The 15,817-nt window shown below is 36.6% G+C and overlaps 1 protein-coding gene across 17 annotated transcripts in view; it reads right to left on the bottom strand.

Annotated features, from left to right (window-relative positions):
• LOC127409839 (afadin-like) overlaps positions 1-1,474 on the bottom strand; it is a 195,212-nt gene extending 193,738 nt beyond the window's left edge. For all 17 annotated transcript variants that reach the window (XM_051644699.1, XM_051644700.1, XM_051644701.1 and 14 more), the window contains exon 1: positions 1,120-1,474. In XM_051644699.1, coding sequence (XP_051500659.1) covers positions 1,120-1,221 — 102 coding nt within the window. In that variant the 5' untranslated portion in view covers positions 1,222-1,474. The remainder of the gene's footprint in view (positions 1-1,119) is intronic.
• Positions 1,475-15,817: the final 14,343 nt, after the last annotated feature.

Genomic DNA, 15,817 nt, shown 5'->3' with positions numbered 1-15,817 from the left:
AGGAGTTGTGTTATGCATTGTCCACTTCTTTCTAATCACCCTGTAGACCAAAACAAACCTAATCTGGGCTTTTTTATGTGACATCAGCAGGTGCCCAATTGGGGTTAATATCACTTATGCATGAATTACTAAGGGCCAAAAGGATATTCTCAGAGTCTATGGGCTCTTCCAGTAAACCAGCAGGGAAGACCCCCGACCTGATGCATCATCCCCAACCCCCTTCATTCATGCATTCACGCATTGCCCGCCTAAAAGCAGTAATTCCCTGGCAAACTGGCTTGCAACTAATGCAACTGCAGGTACCAAATGCTTGTAGCAGGTTACGTTTTTAAACCAATACGTGTTAAACATACCACTAATTTCGTGTTTGTTTACCAGATGCATCTTAAACTTGCTGGTTAAATATTCAAGCAGCAATCCTCATGCACCAGTCTGGTGTAACCATGCATGAGATTCAATGACCGCTTGCGTTATAAATGTCTAAAAACATAACCAAACGCGATCTCGATAGCTTGTGGCCGCTATGATGACCACATAACTTGTTTTAGCTAGCATTGCTTTGCCCTCTGCAACCAGACATCCTGACCAACCAGTGAATATGTATTATATTAACATATGCCACCTAAAGCCTCATGCATTATTATACAGCAGGTTTGATCTGATCGGACACCAATGCATGCATGTCTCTCTACTACAAACTAAATGCACCGATTTAATCTCGGTAACCACCGGCTCAATCACGGGAAGAAACGACCCGAGGAGGCCAATATAATGTTGAAAAGCAACAGGAACTCAGATACACGTGCCTGTCTAATATTGATCCTACAGTATTCACCTCTAATATTAAGCCATAATATGACATTTGTTGCCTTAAAACAAAATATAAAGTCAAAGAAAATCTCGTTTCCTTTTTTTACAATTTCCACGAGCACTCAAAGACAAAAAAACAAAACAAAAAAAAAGATCATTTATTCTATGTAACGAGCACGTTTAGACCATCAATACGGGATACTGTGCAATAACAATCTCGCTTGCTGAGAGAATAGATCTCCCTCGCGCAGCACACCGACTGGCAGGAGCGCGTGCGGCCTGCGCTCGTTCGCGGCTCCGCGGACTCACCTCCGTCGGTTGGCTGATCTCGAACAGGTCGAGCCGGTTGGCGTTCCAGTGGTTGATGATGTCGGCGAGTTTCCGCCGCTCCTCCTCTCGGCTCCCCGACATGCTCAAATCCTGACTAAATCTAGTCAAGTCGGAGAATAATAATTAAAAAAAAAACCTTTTGGTCGGTGCTTCAGTTTTATCCACTCAAACGTGCTTCTTATCCGACGAGGTAAAAGAAAAGAAAATACCCTACACCCAGAATATGGGCTTTTAAAGCGGTTTCTGTGGTGAATATCGCTCTCTCCCGCAGTCGCCGGTGTATACACTTCAGCTCTCGCGTCCACCGCTTCTACTGTTTCCGCGTTCCCTGCTCTCGTTTGTCTTCTCGTGCTCTGTGCGCGCTCCTTGTGGCAGAGTGGTGGGAATGACTGCTGGAGCTGTGCACGCGCCCGATTCACGAGGAAAGCTGACGGACGTGTATGAACAAATAATTAAAGAAACCAACTGTGCCAGGCACTTATTTCTCTCTCAAAGCGATAAAGCAATACTTTGTTTTGTACTTGGAATTATTTCACTAAATGATCAAGGTATATATATATTTTTTTTTTTTTTTTTTTTTTTTTTCAAAAACTGACAAATAGTTTGACATGATAAAAGTTAGGATTTTTACTTTTTAATACTTCTGAGCTTCATTTATTAATTTACACAACATTTAAAATAAAAATCTGATCCACAAAAGCATTGCAAAGTAGATTTTTCTGGTGCTTAACTGCACACAATACTTACTATATATCAAGAATTATATTAGTTGGACCAACTTTAGCTTTGATTACAGCGCGCATTCCTTGTGGCATTGTTTCGACAACCTTATGCAAAGTCACAACATTTATTTCCATCCAGAGTTGCATTCATTTTTGGCCGAGATCTTGTATTGATGACGGGAGAGTCGAACCACTCCGTAGAGTCTTCTCCAGCACTTCCCAAAGACTGTCAATGAGGTTAAGGTCAGGACTCTGTGGTGGCCAATTCATGTGTGAAAAGCTCACAAACAAGTGGCTTTCTTGTGGCCACACAGCTGTTTAGTCCAAATCCTGTAAGTTCTCGATGCACTGTGCGTGTGGAAATGCTCTTACTTTCACTATTAAACATAGTTGTGAGTTCTACTGTCAATTTTTTACAATGTGACTTCACAAAGCGTTTTAGTGATCTCCGATCACGATCGTTCAAGATTGTTTTCCGACCACATTTCAAAAAGGGGAATGGATAATGCACTCAGCAGTCATGCTCGGGTCTCAGGATACACCTCCCGAATCCTGAGACCCGAGCGTGACTGCTGAGTGCATTATCCATTCCACTTTTTGAAATGTGGTCGGAAAAAAATATTTTTGATTTGAACTAGTAGCCCCTAAGAAATATGCGTAAAAGAAAAATGCATTCTTTTGGACCAGATACATTTCCTAAAAACTGATGTCCACATTTGTGGACAGTGTGATTTTTTTTAATAATACCAAGCTGTAGAAAGTCAGATTTTTCTTTTATCAAATTGTTTACTGTGTTTCCAGGAGTGTTGATTATTCATGTTTTTGAGACATTACAGACATTACATCAGAAATTATCATGTTTAATTCTTACTCAAAGTAATGGCCAGCATCAGTCAATCACTGCCAACAATGTAAAATTAAAATTTTGCATTACAAATTCTGAATCTATGTACTGATTATGATTGTCCCATGTCTGCCAAACATGCTGAGTGGTCCAAGCATCATCTGCAGCCTCAAACTGAACTACTGACCGGATGTTATGAGTGAATGCACTTGGCTGCATAGGAAAGCTATAGGATACTCTCTTGCTCTCTAATTAGGGAATGACTTAATCTCCAGTGTGTTGTCTGTCTGCACTGGTCTCAGAACAATTTGAAATGCACCTTATTTTCATCCTATCTCTGTATACAGCCTCTGAAAGCAACATTTTCCATATTTTGGATGAACCCGTTGATTCTCAATGTGATAATGCTCAGTGAAGATGGGATATTTTAAGGAAAATGAGCCTATAGTCCATGTACGGGGTCATTGTGTTTAACAGCGTGCTGTTTAGCGATAAATCGATGACATAATGAAACTAGGGGCTCCAATCTTCTGACTCAAAAACAGGTTTTATTGTAAAAACTTAATGGGGTTTCTTACCAGATGTAGTTTTGCTGACTACATATATATATATATATATATATATATATATATATATATATATATATATATATATATATATACTTTGCATAAGAATTAACAGCATTTCCATATTTATTTACTATAAGCCTTTGTATGTTGATAGTGTTATGGTTAAGGTCCACTGGTTCAAGTACCCATCATTCTTTTGCTTATGCATGGTTTGAGGGGCACAAGACTTGCTCAGTCAAAGAGCATCATGTTAGACCTAGCAAGGCCAGCTGTGCACATCTGCATAGCACTCAGCTCAATGAGCCAGGAAGATCCAACATGTAAAAATAACTCAATATGAGCCTGTTACATCCTCATAACACATTAAGTTCATTTGTGTGCCCAAAGAGCCCAAAATATCCAATAGACCTAACATAAAAAAGGGACCCGTACCATATAGGGACCAGAATATTCTAGAGACTATTCTAGGGATGGGCTCTTTTAAATTGGGCCAGTAAGCAACCATCTAGCAACAACAGAACACCCTAGGATAGAGCAATGTAAAACACCTTGGCATCATGGCGGTGAGTTTTTCACAGGCAAAAATCTAGTTGGGTTTCCTATCGAAGTTCAGTATCTAAATAAACTAAATGTGGGTAACATTGACACAATGTGGTATGCAACCTCAAAGAAGAGGTTAAGACAAAACCAAGACAAAAAACAGGATTGATTTGCATTTCGTCTAAAGGGATGCTACAGGAAGATTCTATCTAGCAAAGCACTTTGGTGGTCTGGAAAGACAGACATCAATTGTCCATTTGAAGGGCAAATTAAAGACAAGATAGAGTAGCAAACAAATCATCGTTTGCAATTTAACTGATATGTGTGGTGTGAGTCAGCATCCTCTGTGGCAGCTTTCTTCACCTCAATCTATCTATCTTATTTCATATTGACGCAGATGCTTGGGTGGTAGCAAATGACAAAGCACAAATGGACAGAACTTAGAAATATCTGAAGAAGTCAAATTTAGAGAGCGAAACAGAAAATAAGCTACATATTAACTGTAATATTATCTCATTGAGGTAAAAGCTCATTGACCAGCATGTCATGACCAGCATGCTTGACCAAGCTGGGAGACTAGCTAAGAGAATCTTGAAGGGATAATTCACCCAAAAATGAAAATTCTCTCATCATTTACTCACTTGCATGCCATCCCAGATGTGTATAATTTTCTTTCTTCTGTTGAACAAAAACAAAGATTTTTAGAAGAATATTTAAGCCCTGTAGGTCCTTTCAATGCAAGTTAATTGGGGCCAGACCATTGAAGCTCCAAAAATCACATAAAGGCAGCATAAAAGTAATCCACATGACTCCAGTGGTTTAATATGTCTTCTGAAGCAATGCAATCACTATTTTAAAAAGTGAAAAACAGATCAATATTTCAATCCTTTTTTTTATTACTTCAAATCTCCACTTTCACTTAGTGAAAGTGAAAGTGAAGATTTACAGTAAAAAAAAACCTATCACCTATCATATCGCTTCTGAAGACATAGATTTAACCACTGGAGTCATATGGTTTACTTTTGGGCTGTATTTATGTGATTTTTGGAGCTTGAAAGTCTGGTTACCATTCACTTACATTGTATGGACCTACAGAACTGAAATATTCTTCTAAGAATCTTTGTTTGAGTTCTGCAGAAGAAAGTCATACACATCTGGGATGGCATGAAAGTGACTAAATGATGAGAGAATTTTGTTTTTGGGTGAACTATCCCTTTAAGATGGTCTTAGCTGGTCTGCCAGCTTGGTCAAGCTGGTGCTCAGCTGGTTGACAAGCTGGTCTCTCAGCCTTACCAGCTGCAAAGTGCCCAAAACCCTTCCGAAACCAGCCAACAGAGCAGCAAACCGGCTTAGGCTGGTTAAGGATGTTTTTAGCAGGAATTTCAAATGCCATTTTGCTAATGCTTTAGCACTATAATCATAATGCTGCTGTTTTTTATCACCACATATTAATTGAGAGACATACCTGGAATTTTGTACTTAAAATGCATTTCTCCTAGTGAAACTAGTGAAAGCAAAAAGGTGATTAAAAATGTTGGGAAAAATTAAAAGAAATGGTGACCTGTTACAAACCTAAAATCTTGATTTTTTGCTTATACCAATAACTTCAAATTTTAACCTAAAATCTTGATATTAAAAATAAAAAACCTTGTAAAAAATAAATTCAAATTTTAACCTAAAATGTTGCAATAAAAAAGTCCATTGCTCATATTTTAATTGTGATATGATGTGAGGTCAAGTGTAAGATTAAGTAAATCACAGTGTCTCAAGTCGTAATATCTGTGGTTGAAACAGGAAGCGGGTGAATGTTGTTGTAATATGGCTTTCTGCTGCGGTCTAGGCCTCTTTTCTTAACACCAGTTTCATTTTATCTTGCTCTTCCACACACATACATACATGCTTACTTTATGCTGAGGTTTAACAATGAACTTCGAATTAGAAATTTAATTCTTCTGACATCTGAAAGACAATTTTCAAGGCAGGCATATCAACTTAAATTTCAATCTCCATCTCTCATAAAGCTACCATATGGCTTCAGAAGACTTGAAATGTAGTACGAGTCATATAAATATTTTAATAATCCTGGTCACCATTCACTTTCATTATATGGAGCAGAGCAACATAAATATTCTTCAAAACTTCTCCTTTTGTGTTCCACAGAAGAAAAAAAGATCTTAAGGGTTTGGAATAATGTGAGGTTGAATAAACGATAACAGAACTTTCATTTTTGGGTGAACTATCCCTTTAAGAACTTTTACCATATTTTACACTTTGGAAGAATTTCTTGAAGTATTTGAGTCAGCAAATTCTCCAGTACTATACTGTTTTAGTCAGTTTAGTCTGTTACTGTAAGCTTCAGCTTGTCAAGAGTTGGATATATTGATGTATCATATCTTGACAAATAATATACGATTTACTGTAGTTTCCAACACAGAATTTCCCTTTTTTTTAGGAGTGGCCCACACGGCCTGTGGAGAAATCATGCGGTTTATAAAGCTGTCCCAGAAAGGTTGGCAAAAACATATAATGATGATGAATATTTCATCACATCACACTGGACACAATGACAATGAAAACTGTACTGATAATGGAAACTAGATTCTGTTCTTTCTTCAGTGCTATTTGGAGATCAAAACATTAGCAATAGACTCATGTCTGAATCCTACACATTCTCATGGCAAAATCGTAAGGATTCATACGACTTTTCTAAATTTGGCTAATTTGTATGAATTCGTACGACTTTCACTACAGCCAATGACGTCGCTGGATATTGTTTCCATCAAATACGCGATTTATCTTACCTAACACAAAAATTAAACTGCTGATATCATTTATTTACATTAAAATAGTATGTAATTACATTAAAAGAGGTATTTAAAAGAGAAGTGGTGGTATGCAAGAAAACCTGCCGGTACGCTGTAGAGTAAATGATAGAAGTGCAGGTGCTGGGTACCGCCCCACTTCAAGCACTGGTCTGAATACATTCTTGTACTATAGTGAATAAGATATAGTCACACACACACACACACACACACACACACACACACACACACACACACACACACACACACACACGTTGGTGCGGCTATCCTTATGAGGACTCCAAGCCGGTAGATGTCAGTGTAAGTTCAAGATGACACAAAGACAAAAGTTACTGAGTGCAACTATAAATCTAAACAGGTAATTAAAAATCTTGAAAAACTTAAAAGAAATGGTGACCAGTTACAGCATCTAAATATAGACTCTTTCTTTTACGGTCATATAAATTTTAAGCAAAAAATCTTGGAGAAAGCTCATGTCCACATTATTTGTCAACTACCCTTTTGTGAAAACTCTATGTCCAAAAAGGACATATCCAATTTGCTTTTTAAATGACAGTAATTTAAAAGGCATCGACTCATGTGTCATTTCTGTCATAGTATTTAATCAAATTACCAAGACTGAGCCTGATTCAATGTAAAAAACTTCATTACCCTGTAGGTATAGTCACGGTTAGACTCCCTGAACTAACAACCAAATGGTTGCCAAATTGGAGCAGCACTCCAGTAACTAACATAAATTGTCAGCTCTTGGCCTGTGATAGCTTTCAGCCGGCACAGCTGTGTTCGATATTATTGCAGCTTTGTAGTGAGACAGCACAAGCCTCGGTGCCCACAGAGCCAGAGGAAGTCTTCGGAGAAAGTGTCTGTGCTCTTTCCAGCTCCTATTCAACCCACTTATTCAGTGCAGATAGAAGCAGTGGGCAGTTGCCTCCAGTCCCTGGGGATGTGCTATAGCATGGAATGCTGTTTCCGTGGTGATGGCTTGGCAAAGGGGGAAGCTTCACCTCACTGAGCCTCAGTGTCTGTCAAGTGGCAGACGTCTCCGCATCTGATTAGCCGTCCACACAAACAGATAGGCTGCCTGTGAGTTTCTATTAGAGGCTGCTCCGTTCTGATAAAATTCAGTTTACATGGGATGAACAATAAGTTACATTCTCTTGCATTCAACTGATGTTTGTTGAATCGGTCTGAAGAGAACCACCAGTTTAAACAGACCATAAAGCATGATGGGGGAGGATTCATGAGCGTTAAGTGAAAAGGAGATGCCTTGAAGTTGCACCTGTTAATTGCATTTCCCATGGCAACCTGTGCTGTATCTGAGAGTTACACCCACATACACATACTCAGACACTCAAGCCCATCAAGTACATCAAGCTGAAGAAAATTCAAACCAAACTAATATCTTGCAGAGAGTTTGCATTGTAGAATCAGATTAGTTTACTACTTTTCTTTGAGGTAAGCTCATTTTTATTCAATTTGCTCATAGCTTTTCCATAGCTAAGTTGAAACTGCACTATATCAGGGGTTTTCAAACTGTGGTCCTCAGACCACCAGGGGCTGCAAGGGGGTGCTAGGAGGTCAGCAGAAAATTTGAGGAAAATGTTTTTAGGGTATTTTAGGGCTGTCAACTTTTAAAGGGATAGTTCATCCAAAAATAACAGTTCTCTAATGTACTCACCTTCATGCCGTACCAAACTCGTATGACTTTCTTTCTCCATCAGAACACAAATAAATATATTTTTAAAGATGCACAAGGTGTTTTTGTCCATACAATGCAAGTCAATGGGGTCCAAAAAGGACATTAGGGCAGCATAAAGTTAATCCATATGACTCGAGTTGTTTCCTGAAGTGATCACTTCAGGAGACAACTCGAGTCATATAGATTACTGAGTGCACCTTTAAGCTTTCTATTATGTATGTAACAATTAAATTAAGCAATCTTTAACAAAAATAAGTTTAATTAATATAATTTAGTTAAAAATTACTTAATTCAATATGATGGGAATTTGTTATGAAATTTGATATGCGTAAATCTTAAAAACTAAAATATTTTTTGAGTGTATATATGTTTTTTTATTTATAAAGTTAATAACTGTAAAACACACAGCAGCCAAAATTCTGTCCAATAATGTCTGACACATTGTCACTGTATTTTTCCCCTCAGTAAAGTTCTGGCAACCACAGATGCCAATTTTATTTACCATCTATTTACAAAAAAAAAATTAAAATAATAATAATAATAATAATAAAAAATAATAATAATATTTGAAAATAGAATTCTTATTTAAACAGAAATTATAATTCTGTAAAAAATTTTTTTGTGCCTATTTCTAAGATTTACGCATTTCTATTTGTAACAAAATTTTAATGCTTTATTACTAACATTTAAAATTAAAATATTTAGGATTATTTAATTAGGTTTTTTTTTTTAAAGATAATTCAATTTGTAGGAATTTTGTTATGAAATTGAAATACATAAATATTTAAAACACAAATTTTGAGTGAATGATCAAACATGGTAAATTGTTATGAATTATAACAATCTTCGTACAGAGACAGAATATTTAAAACTTGCTACGACTGAAAAAAGGCGATAGAATGTTAATGTTAATCTATACTTTATAAAACATTATAAAGCACAAACAATACATTATAAAACATTTTAATCAATTTTCAAAAGTGCTTTCATTAGAAATCCTATAAATATAAAATATCTGTGATGAAATATTCAGAGTAAAAGAGAAAATGACACTTTTAAAAGATGCTAATGGTAGTGCTTTGAATTTTTGCTTCAGTAATAGGTTCCCACCGACTGCTACTTCTCTTTACAGTCAGCACACAATAGAACGCTTGAGGAACACACATTTCCCACAGTTCCTTTTCCCAATAGCTGCAGCAGTGAGCTTCGACTGTAATTTGTCAGCATAATTAAAAGGCCATTTTGTAAAGTAAGAAGGTGTTGAAAACGACACTCTCTAGACTGAGCTGGAATAAAGCTGTCAGGACTGTGTGCTGTGAAGAAGAGCTTAAGACAAAAGGAGCATATGAATAATTCATGTTAGATTTGTCACAGTTAAACTACTTTTCTGTCTATTTTTTTCTCTCCGGCCTTGACACCACTCATTCTGCAGAAAATCCTGTCTTTAACGCCCCAGACATGATCACAAATATGTCATCCTTCTCTGTCATTCATGCGTGCCCCCCATCTGACTAAATTCTGAACTATGCACACACAAAAACAGCCATTGTTGCTTCACCTGATCTCATCATTGAGGATCATACAGGTACGATTAGGAGCTGAAAGGCACTGAGGTACATTTACAGGATCTAAGCAATGGTTTCCAGCCTTAACGCACCCAGGAAAGCTCCACAAAGGGCAAAAAAATCCCACAGAATCATTATAAAAATGGTCCAGACAACTTGTATGCTTTATTCCAAGTGTTCAGAAGCCATATGATAGCTTTGTGTGAGAGACAGACCAAAATTTCAAGTCATTATTCATTGAAAATTTTGACTTCTGCCTGTTCTTGATACATAACTGAACTAAACTAAAAAGAAATCTCTTTGGTTACAGAAACCAAAAGTTAATAAACATGACCCATAGCAGAAAGACTTTAATTAAAGACTGAAAACATATTTTTGTGGCCTCCATGGGCCAATAAAATCAATCCCAACAGACAAATCAAATTGTGGCTTTTCAGAACTTCATAACAACTCATACGTTTTACAAGGCTGAGTATCTGCAGAGATTTAAACAGACAAATGGAAAACCCCATCTGTCTATTGTTTATCTTCTCCCTTCCTCTCTTTTGGAAGGAGGTGAGGGGAAAACAGGGAGAATCAGAGGTGAAGTACACTCATGTCACTGTGAGCCGCATCAATTTTGCTAAATAAAGACATTTTTGTGGGGTGTCAGCATCTCTGTACCATTGAGCATTGTGCTGGAAACAGCACCAGAAAATGCCCTGAAGCTCTACATCCACATCAGCAAACAGTTAACAATGGGCACACTGTGAATGACTCACGCCTGTCATCGGTCCCTATCAGCAGGAAAAACCTGTCTCGCCTGCTTACCCACACACAGGCACGCACACACACACACACACACACACACACACACACACACACACACACACACACACACACACACACACACACATCCTTATGAGGACTCTCCATAGACATAATGATTTTTATACTGTATGAACTATAGATTATATCCTTTAACCCTACCCCTAAACCTAACCCTCACAAAAAACTTTCTGCATTTTGACATTTTCAAAAAAACATCGTTTAGTATGTTTTTTTAAGCGATTTGAATCATGGGGACACTAGAAATGTCCTCATAAACCAAATTTATAGCATAATACCCTTGCAATTACCAGTTTGTAACCTTAAAAATGTCCTCGTAAACCACCCAAACCTGCTCACACACACACACAGAAAGAAAACAAATGAACTTCCGTGGGTCATGTAAACCTGGTGGCCATGCCTGATTGTAACAACCACCAGCGCCTCCAACTATAGCATTGGAATGATGCCATGCACTCATTATGCGCTACTGTCCATTTATGTGTTTTGGTAAATGTCTCTTAGTGCTTCCATTAACAAAGGCCCCATGCAATCAAAATTTTAGTTTTGAGGCTCTTAGCATATTGTGTTTGCTTTGAGGTCAGCTATATGCCAGTGTTTGCCTAAACATTGACAAAATGTACTTTAGCAGATATGTACAGATTTAAAATTGAGCCTTTCTCTTCCAGGAAAACAAACCATAAATATTGATGACTCATCTTGGCTTGCACTATACAGATTTCTGTCCAATCAAATGCTCTCTAGAATGAGAAGATCCCTCCCCCTTGCAACCAACCAACAAGTAAGAAATCATGGTTTAATAATGTAATGTAACTAAAGCCATACAAAACAACAAAAAAAATAATAAAAAAGTAATCCAGTCAAAATTAGAGATAGACCGATATTATTTTCTAATGACCGATACGATACTTATTATTTTTGTGTTTAAAGTGATAGTTCACCCAAAAATGAAAAACTCTCATGCCATCCCAGATGTGTATGACTTTCTTTCTTCTGCTGAACACAAATTAAGATTTTTAGAAGAATATTTCAGCTCATTTGGTCCTCACAATGCAAGTGAATGGTGGCTAGAACTTTGAAGGTCCAAAAAGCATGTAAAGGCATGTAGTTAAATCTATATCAACAGAAGCAATATGATAGGTGTGGGTGAGAAACAGATCGATATTTAAGCCCTTTTTTTTACCAAAAATTCTTCTCCCTGCCCTGTAGGTGGCGATATGCATGAAGAATACAAATCATCAAAAACAAAAGAAGAATGTAAAAGTGAAAGTGGAGATTTATAATAAAAATTGACTTAAATATTGATCTGTTTCTAACCAAAACCTATCAGATTGCTTCTGAAGACATGGACATGGAATGCAGCCTTTATGTGCTTTTTGGCCTTCAAAGTTCTTGCCACCATTCACTTGCATTGTATGGACATACAGAGCTTAGATATTCATCATATAAAATTCTTTGTTTGTGCTCAGCAGAAGAAAGAAAGTCATACACACAGTAGTGGATTTAGGCATGGGCGACATGTGCCGTTGCCCAGAGCGGCATCTTGCAGGGGGGCGGCGGCACGAGGCATGAGCCCTTTGATATGTCCCGCCCAGACTTCAGGACAGAAAAAAGTTTTTAAGGCTAGTTTCTGAATTAGTACAGTAACCAGTAAGAACAAATCACAAGTGAGATCTTTTTTAAATCTTAATTGTTTCTCCCCAGACAGCAATGAGTTTAAATGAAGAGCAAATGGAAATTCATGTGTCATGTAAATTTTTTTTTCAGCAATGTCACAAACTGTGCTCAGACTTGACATGACACCAAAATCTGCAAACAAAAGTCAGAGATTACTCACTATAGGTCAACAATGTCTCATTTGAAATTAAAAATATCCTCTAGGTAAGCAAAGTGCATTCTGCTGAACATTGAAGGTTGTGGTCAACTGTTTTATCATGTCTTGTTAGGTGAGTGAAGGGCTGACGTTTGGTTAAAAAGTGTAAGTATTTTAGTTGTTCGGCCCATTAAGACTGTTTCAGCGTCCCACAGGATTAGACTGCTGCATAAATATCTGGCATTCCATCGGGGATTTGCACAAGAACAGGAGGGTTGATAAAGGGGGCAAAACTGGAAAAAGCTTCCACAGAAACACTGCTAATTTAGTGAGTGTATGGACAATATCTTCCCCAGGTAGTTTAACCAGTTCTGATGTTTGTTTTAAGTGTTAAAAGAAGTAAAGGTCACATCATACATTCTCATATAAAAGTGTGAAGGTATACTGTAGTGGTAGGTAGTGTTGCATGTAAAGGTTTCTCACCAAGGTTTGTCAAACACTGATCTCTAGTGGTATAATCAGATGATTCCTGGCAATAGGAAGATTTACACAAATGGTTTAAATTAAATGTACTTAAAAATGCTTCATTTAGCCAAAGTACAGTATTAAATTAGTTTAATTAATGCCAAACCATTATGAACTTTTAAAAGTTTATACTTATTAAGTTTAATTAAATACTTCACATTCATGTTAAAATCATAAAATGTAATACAAAAAATGTAATAAAAGATATTTAAATTAATAGGATTACATAATTTGAGTAAAATGTTGACTGAAGACACAATCAAATGCAGAAACAATGTACTGTATGTCATATATTTATTATAAATCTACATTTAATAAATAATTGAGAATACAGGATGGTTTCAAACTGATTTTCAGCTCATTTTATTATTGAGCTATAATGTAATGTCATACTTTTGATACTTTTGATAAATTCCAGTAATCCTCTTTGATTAAACAGTAATTGGTAGAACTAAGCAATTTCGGGAATGTCTGTGCCTCAGCAGATAGGCATGTAGATCTAATCCTCATAAGAAGTACACTATAGGCCACTTTAATAAAGTAATGTAAGTGGGGGCAGGAGGTCTGTTAACAAGTCAGAAAACATCATTTAAATGGAGCTGGAGATCAGAGAAGGTAAGTGTTTATGAAGATCACACTTTCCAAAGCCACTCTATGAATGTCTAAGCTCTACTCTGTATTTGTCAAGTTGTATCATTGGACCACAAAACAGATGAGCTAATGTGAATGTCATGAAAAGTGTCAATAAATGTTTTTCCGTAAGCATTTTCACAAGTATTTCATTTCCCAAAGTGTCTTTGATAGGGTGTGTAGCATTAATTATTAATGTGAATCTCATGAAAAAACATTCACGTCCTATTTTACCCCAAAAGTAGTAAGATAATCAAAAATATAATTCTCCTTGCTGAAAAAAATGACTAGTAAGATTGACTTTTTTGCAAGTTTTTGCACAGTTTTTCTAAGTAAACCTTTTTGGTATAAAACTAAAATCTACTCAACTTTATGACATAATATTGATTAAAGTGAGTAAATGTAACTTAAGTAAATGCAGTAGCGTTAACATACAAACATGATATACATGGTACTTCAAGTTAGTACAATTTAAATAAATATCTTATAAGAACATGTCAAGTTTTGAATTCTCCTTATAAACACAATGTATGTTTCATCATGTACCACGTGATATACAGAAGCATGGGGAACATCATATGTCGTCTATGAGTCAACATCAACCTGCATTAATGGCAACAGCAGCAAAATATTGAGTTGCACAAGCAGACCTTAACACTTGGTGCACAAAACACCATGATGGTGACAATCAACAGATAATTATTTGGAATGGGTAATTTTGAGTAGAAAATTAACTTAAAGGTTCTGCAAGCGATTTTTTCATGGAAAGGTATACAAAAAATGTACCCACTCCATGAAAGATATTAATGAAATACGTGCCCTGAGATATATCACCTGTCTCTGTGACAGTACTAGACTCTGTAAACAGCAAACAAATATGTGTCTGCGGGCTGTGGTCTCTGACGCTTTCGACCTGTCAGTCATTTTGCACGTTCTCATAGTATTGTAGTTGCAGCGAATTGAGGCTTAATGACATTTTTATGCCACATTGCTCAGAACAGTTGTCAGTTGAGGGCGCTATTTTGCTGCTGTTGTTTTTAACAACCGTTTCTGCATCAGTAAAGCTCATTTGGTATCTTTGAAGTGCAGGGTTTTGGAAAGAGGGGCGTGGCTAATCCAACCGCTCAGTCTTATGGAAGTAGAACAGCTAAAACCACTTACAGCTAGGGTTGTTTGATTCCGATTCCTTGTTTTTGGAAGATTCCAAGAGTCGATTCCAGAATCATTTTTTCGATTCTTTTTTGATTCCATTAAAAAAGGGAGGCAAAGTTAAATCTCATAATAAACAGCTCATTTTAAAGCGTTCTTTGCACTATTTGTGATAGAATGAATGGCATTTACTATTTATAGGTCTGTTCTAGTAGGCCTATTAAATTTGGTCCTAGATGCACATCCCAAAGTGCAACGCTTCAATCGGGATCCATTTGAGGGAACTTTTATCTACATTGAAATAGTGTGTTACCACACATCAGTTCTTGTTATAAAGAGGTTTATATTAGTATGCAGTTGTCCACTACCTTTTGTACACTAAATGCAAATGTACAAACATACACTTTAGTTTTATTTAAAAATCCAGGTTTTTGTACTGGTTTATTTCATATAATATTCCAATATTTTTCATAATGCGTATTTAAAATTTTGGTTTTGAATTTGATTTCACAGAATAATTTTAATGTAAACATTGTGTAAAAAGAATATGAAATATGAAAAATGTTTTAAAACATAGGATTAGTGCAAAAATATTAAGAATGAATAGAGAAGTGTTAGTCTCTTGCTTTTATGAGTGCAGTCCATTCATCATTTAAACTTTAACCTACCGATTTATTGATGTGAACTTGGAAGCTAACTAGCTGTTACTTGATCCTCCTCTGCCATCTCCTGGTTGTAGACAGGTGTTGTAACATCGGTGAAGTTGTTACTATACAACAATTTTTCATCACAAATTTGGTATTTTATTGGATTATTAGTTTGATCCAAAGTAAAATACTGGCAGACTACAGTCTGGAAAGCAGCTGTCCGATGTGTTGAAAGGCTTGTGCGATTGCGTCATACAGATTTAAACAAATGGAGCACATGTTATGGATGACTAACTGCAAAAGATTCAGAATCAGGTTGATGAT

The sequence above is a fragment of the Myxocyprinus asiaticus genome, chromosome 19, assembly GCF_019703515.2.
Source record: "Myxocyprinus asiaticus isolate MX2 ecotype Aquarium Trade chromosome 19, UBuf_Myxa_2, whole genome shotgun sequence".
Classification (NCBI taxonomy): Eukaryota; Metazoa; Chordata; class Actinopteri; order Cypriniformes; family Catostomidae; genus Myxocyprinus; species Myxocyprinus asiaticus.
Note: the sequence above shows the minus strand (reverse complement) of the source record. Positions and strands in the feature narration are given on the sequence as shown.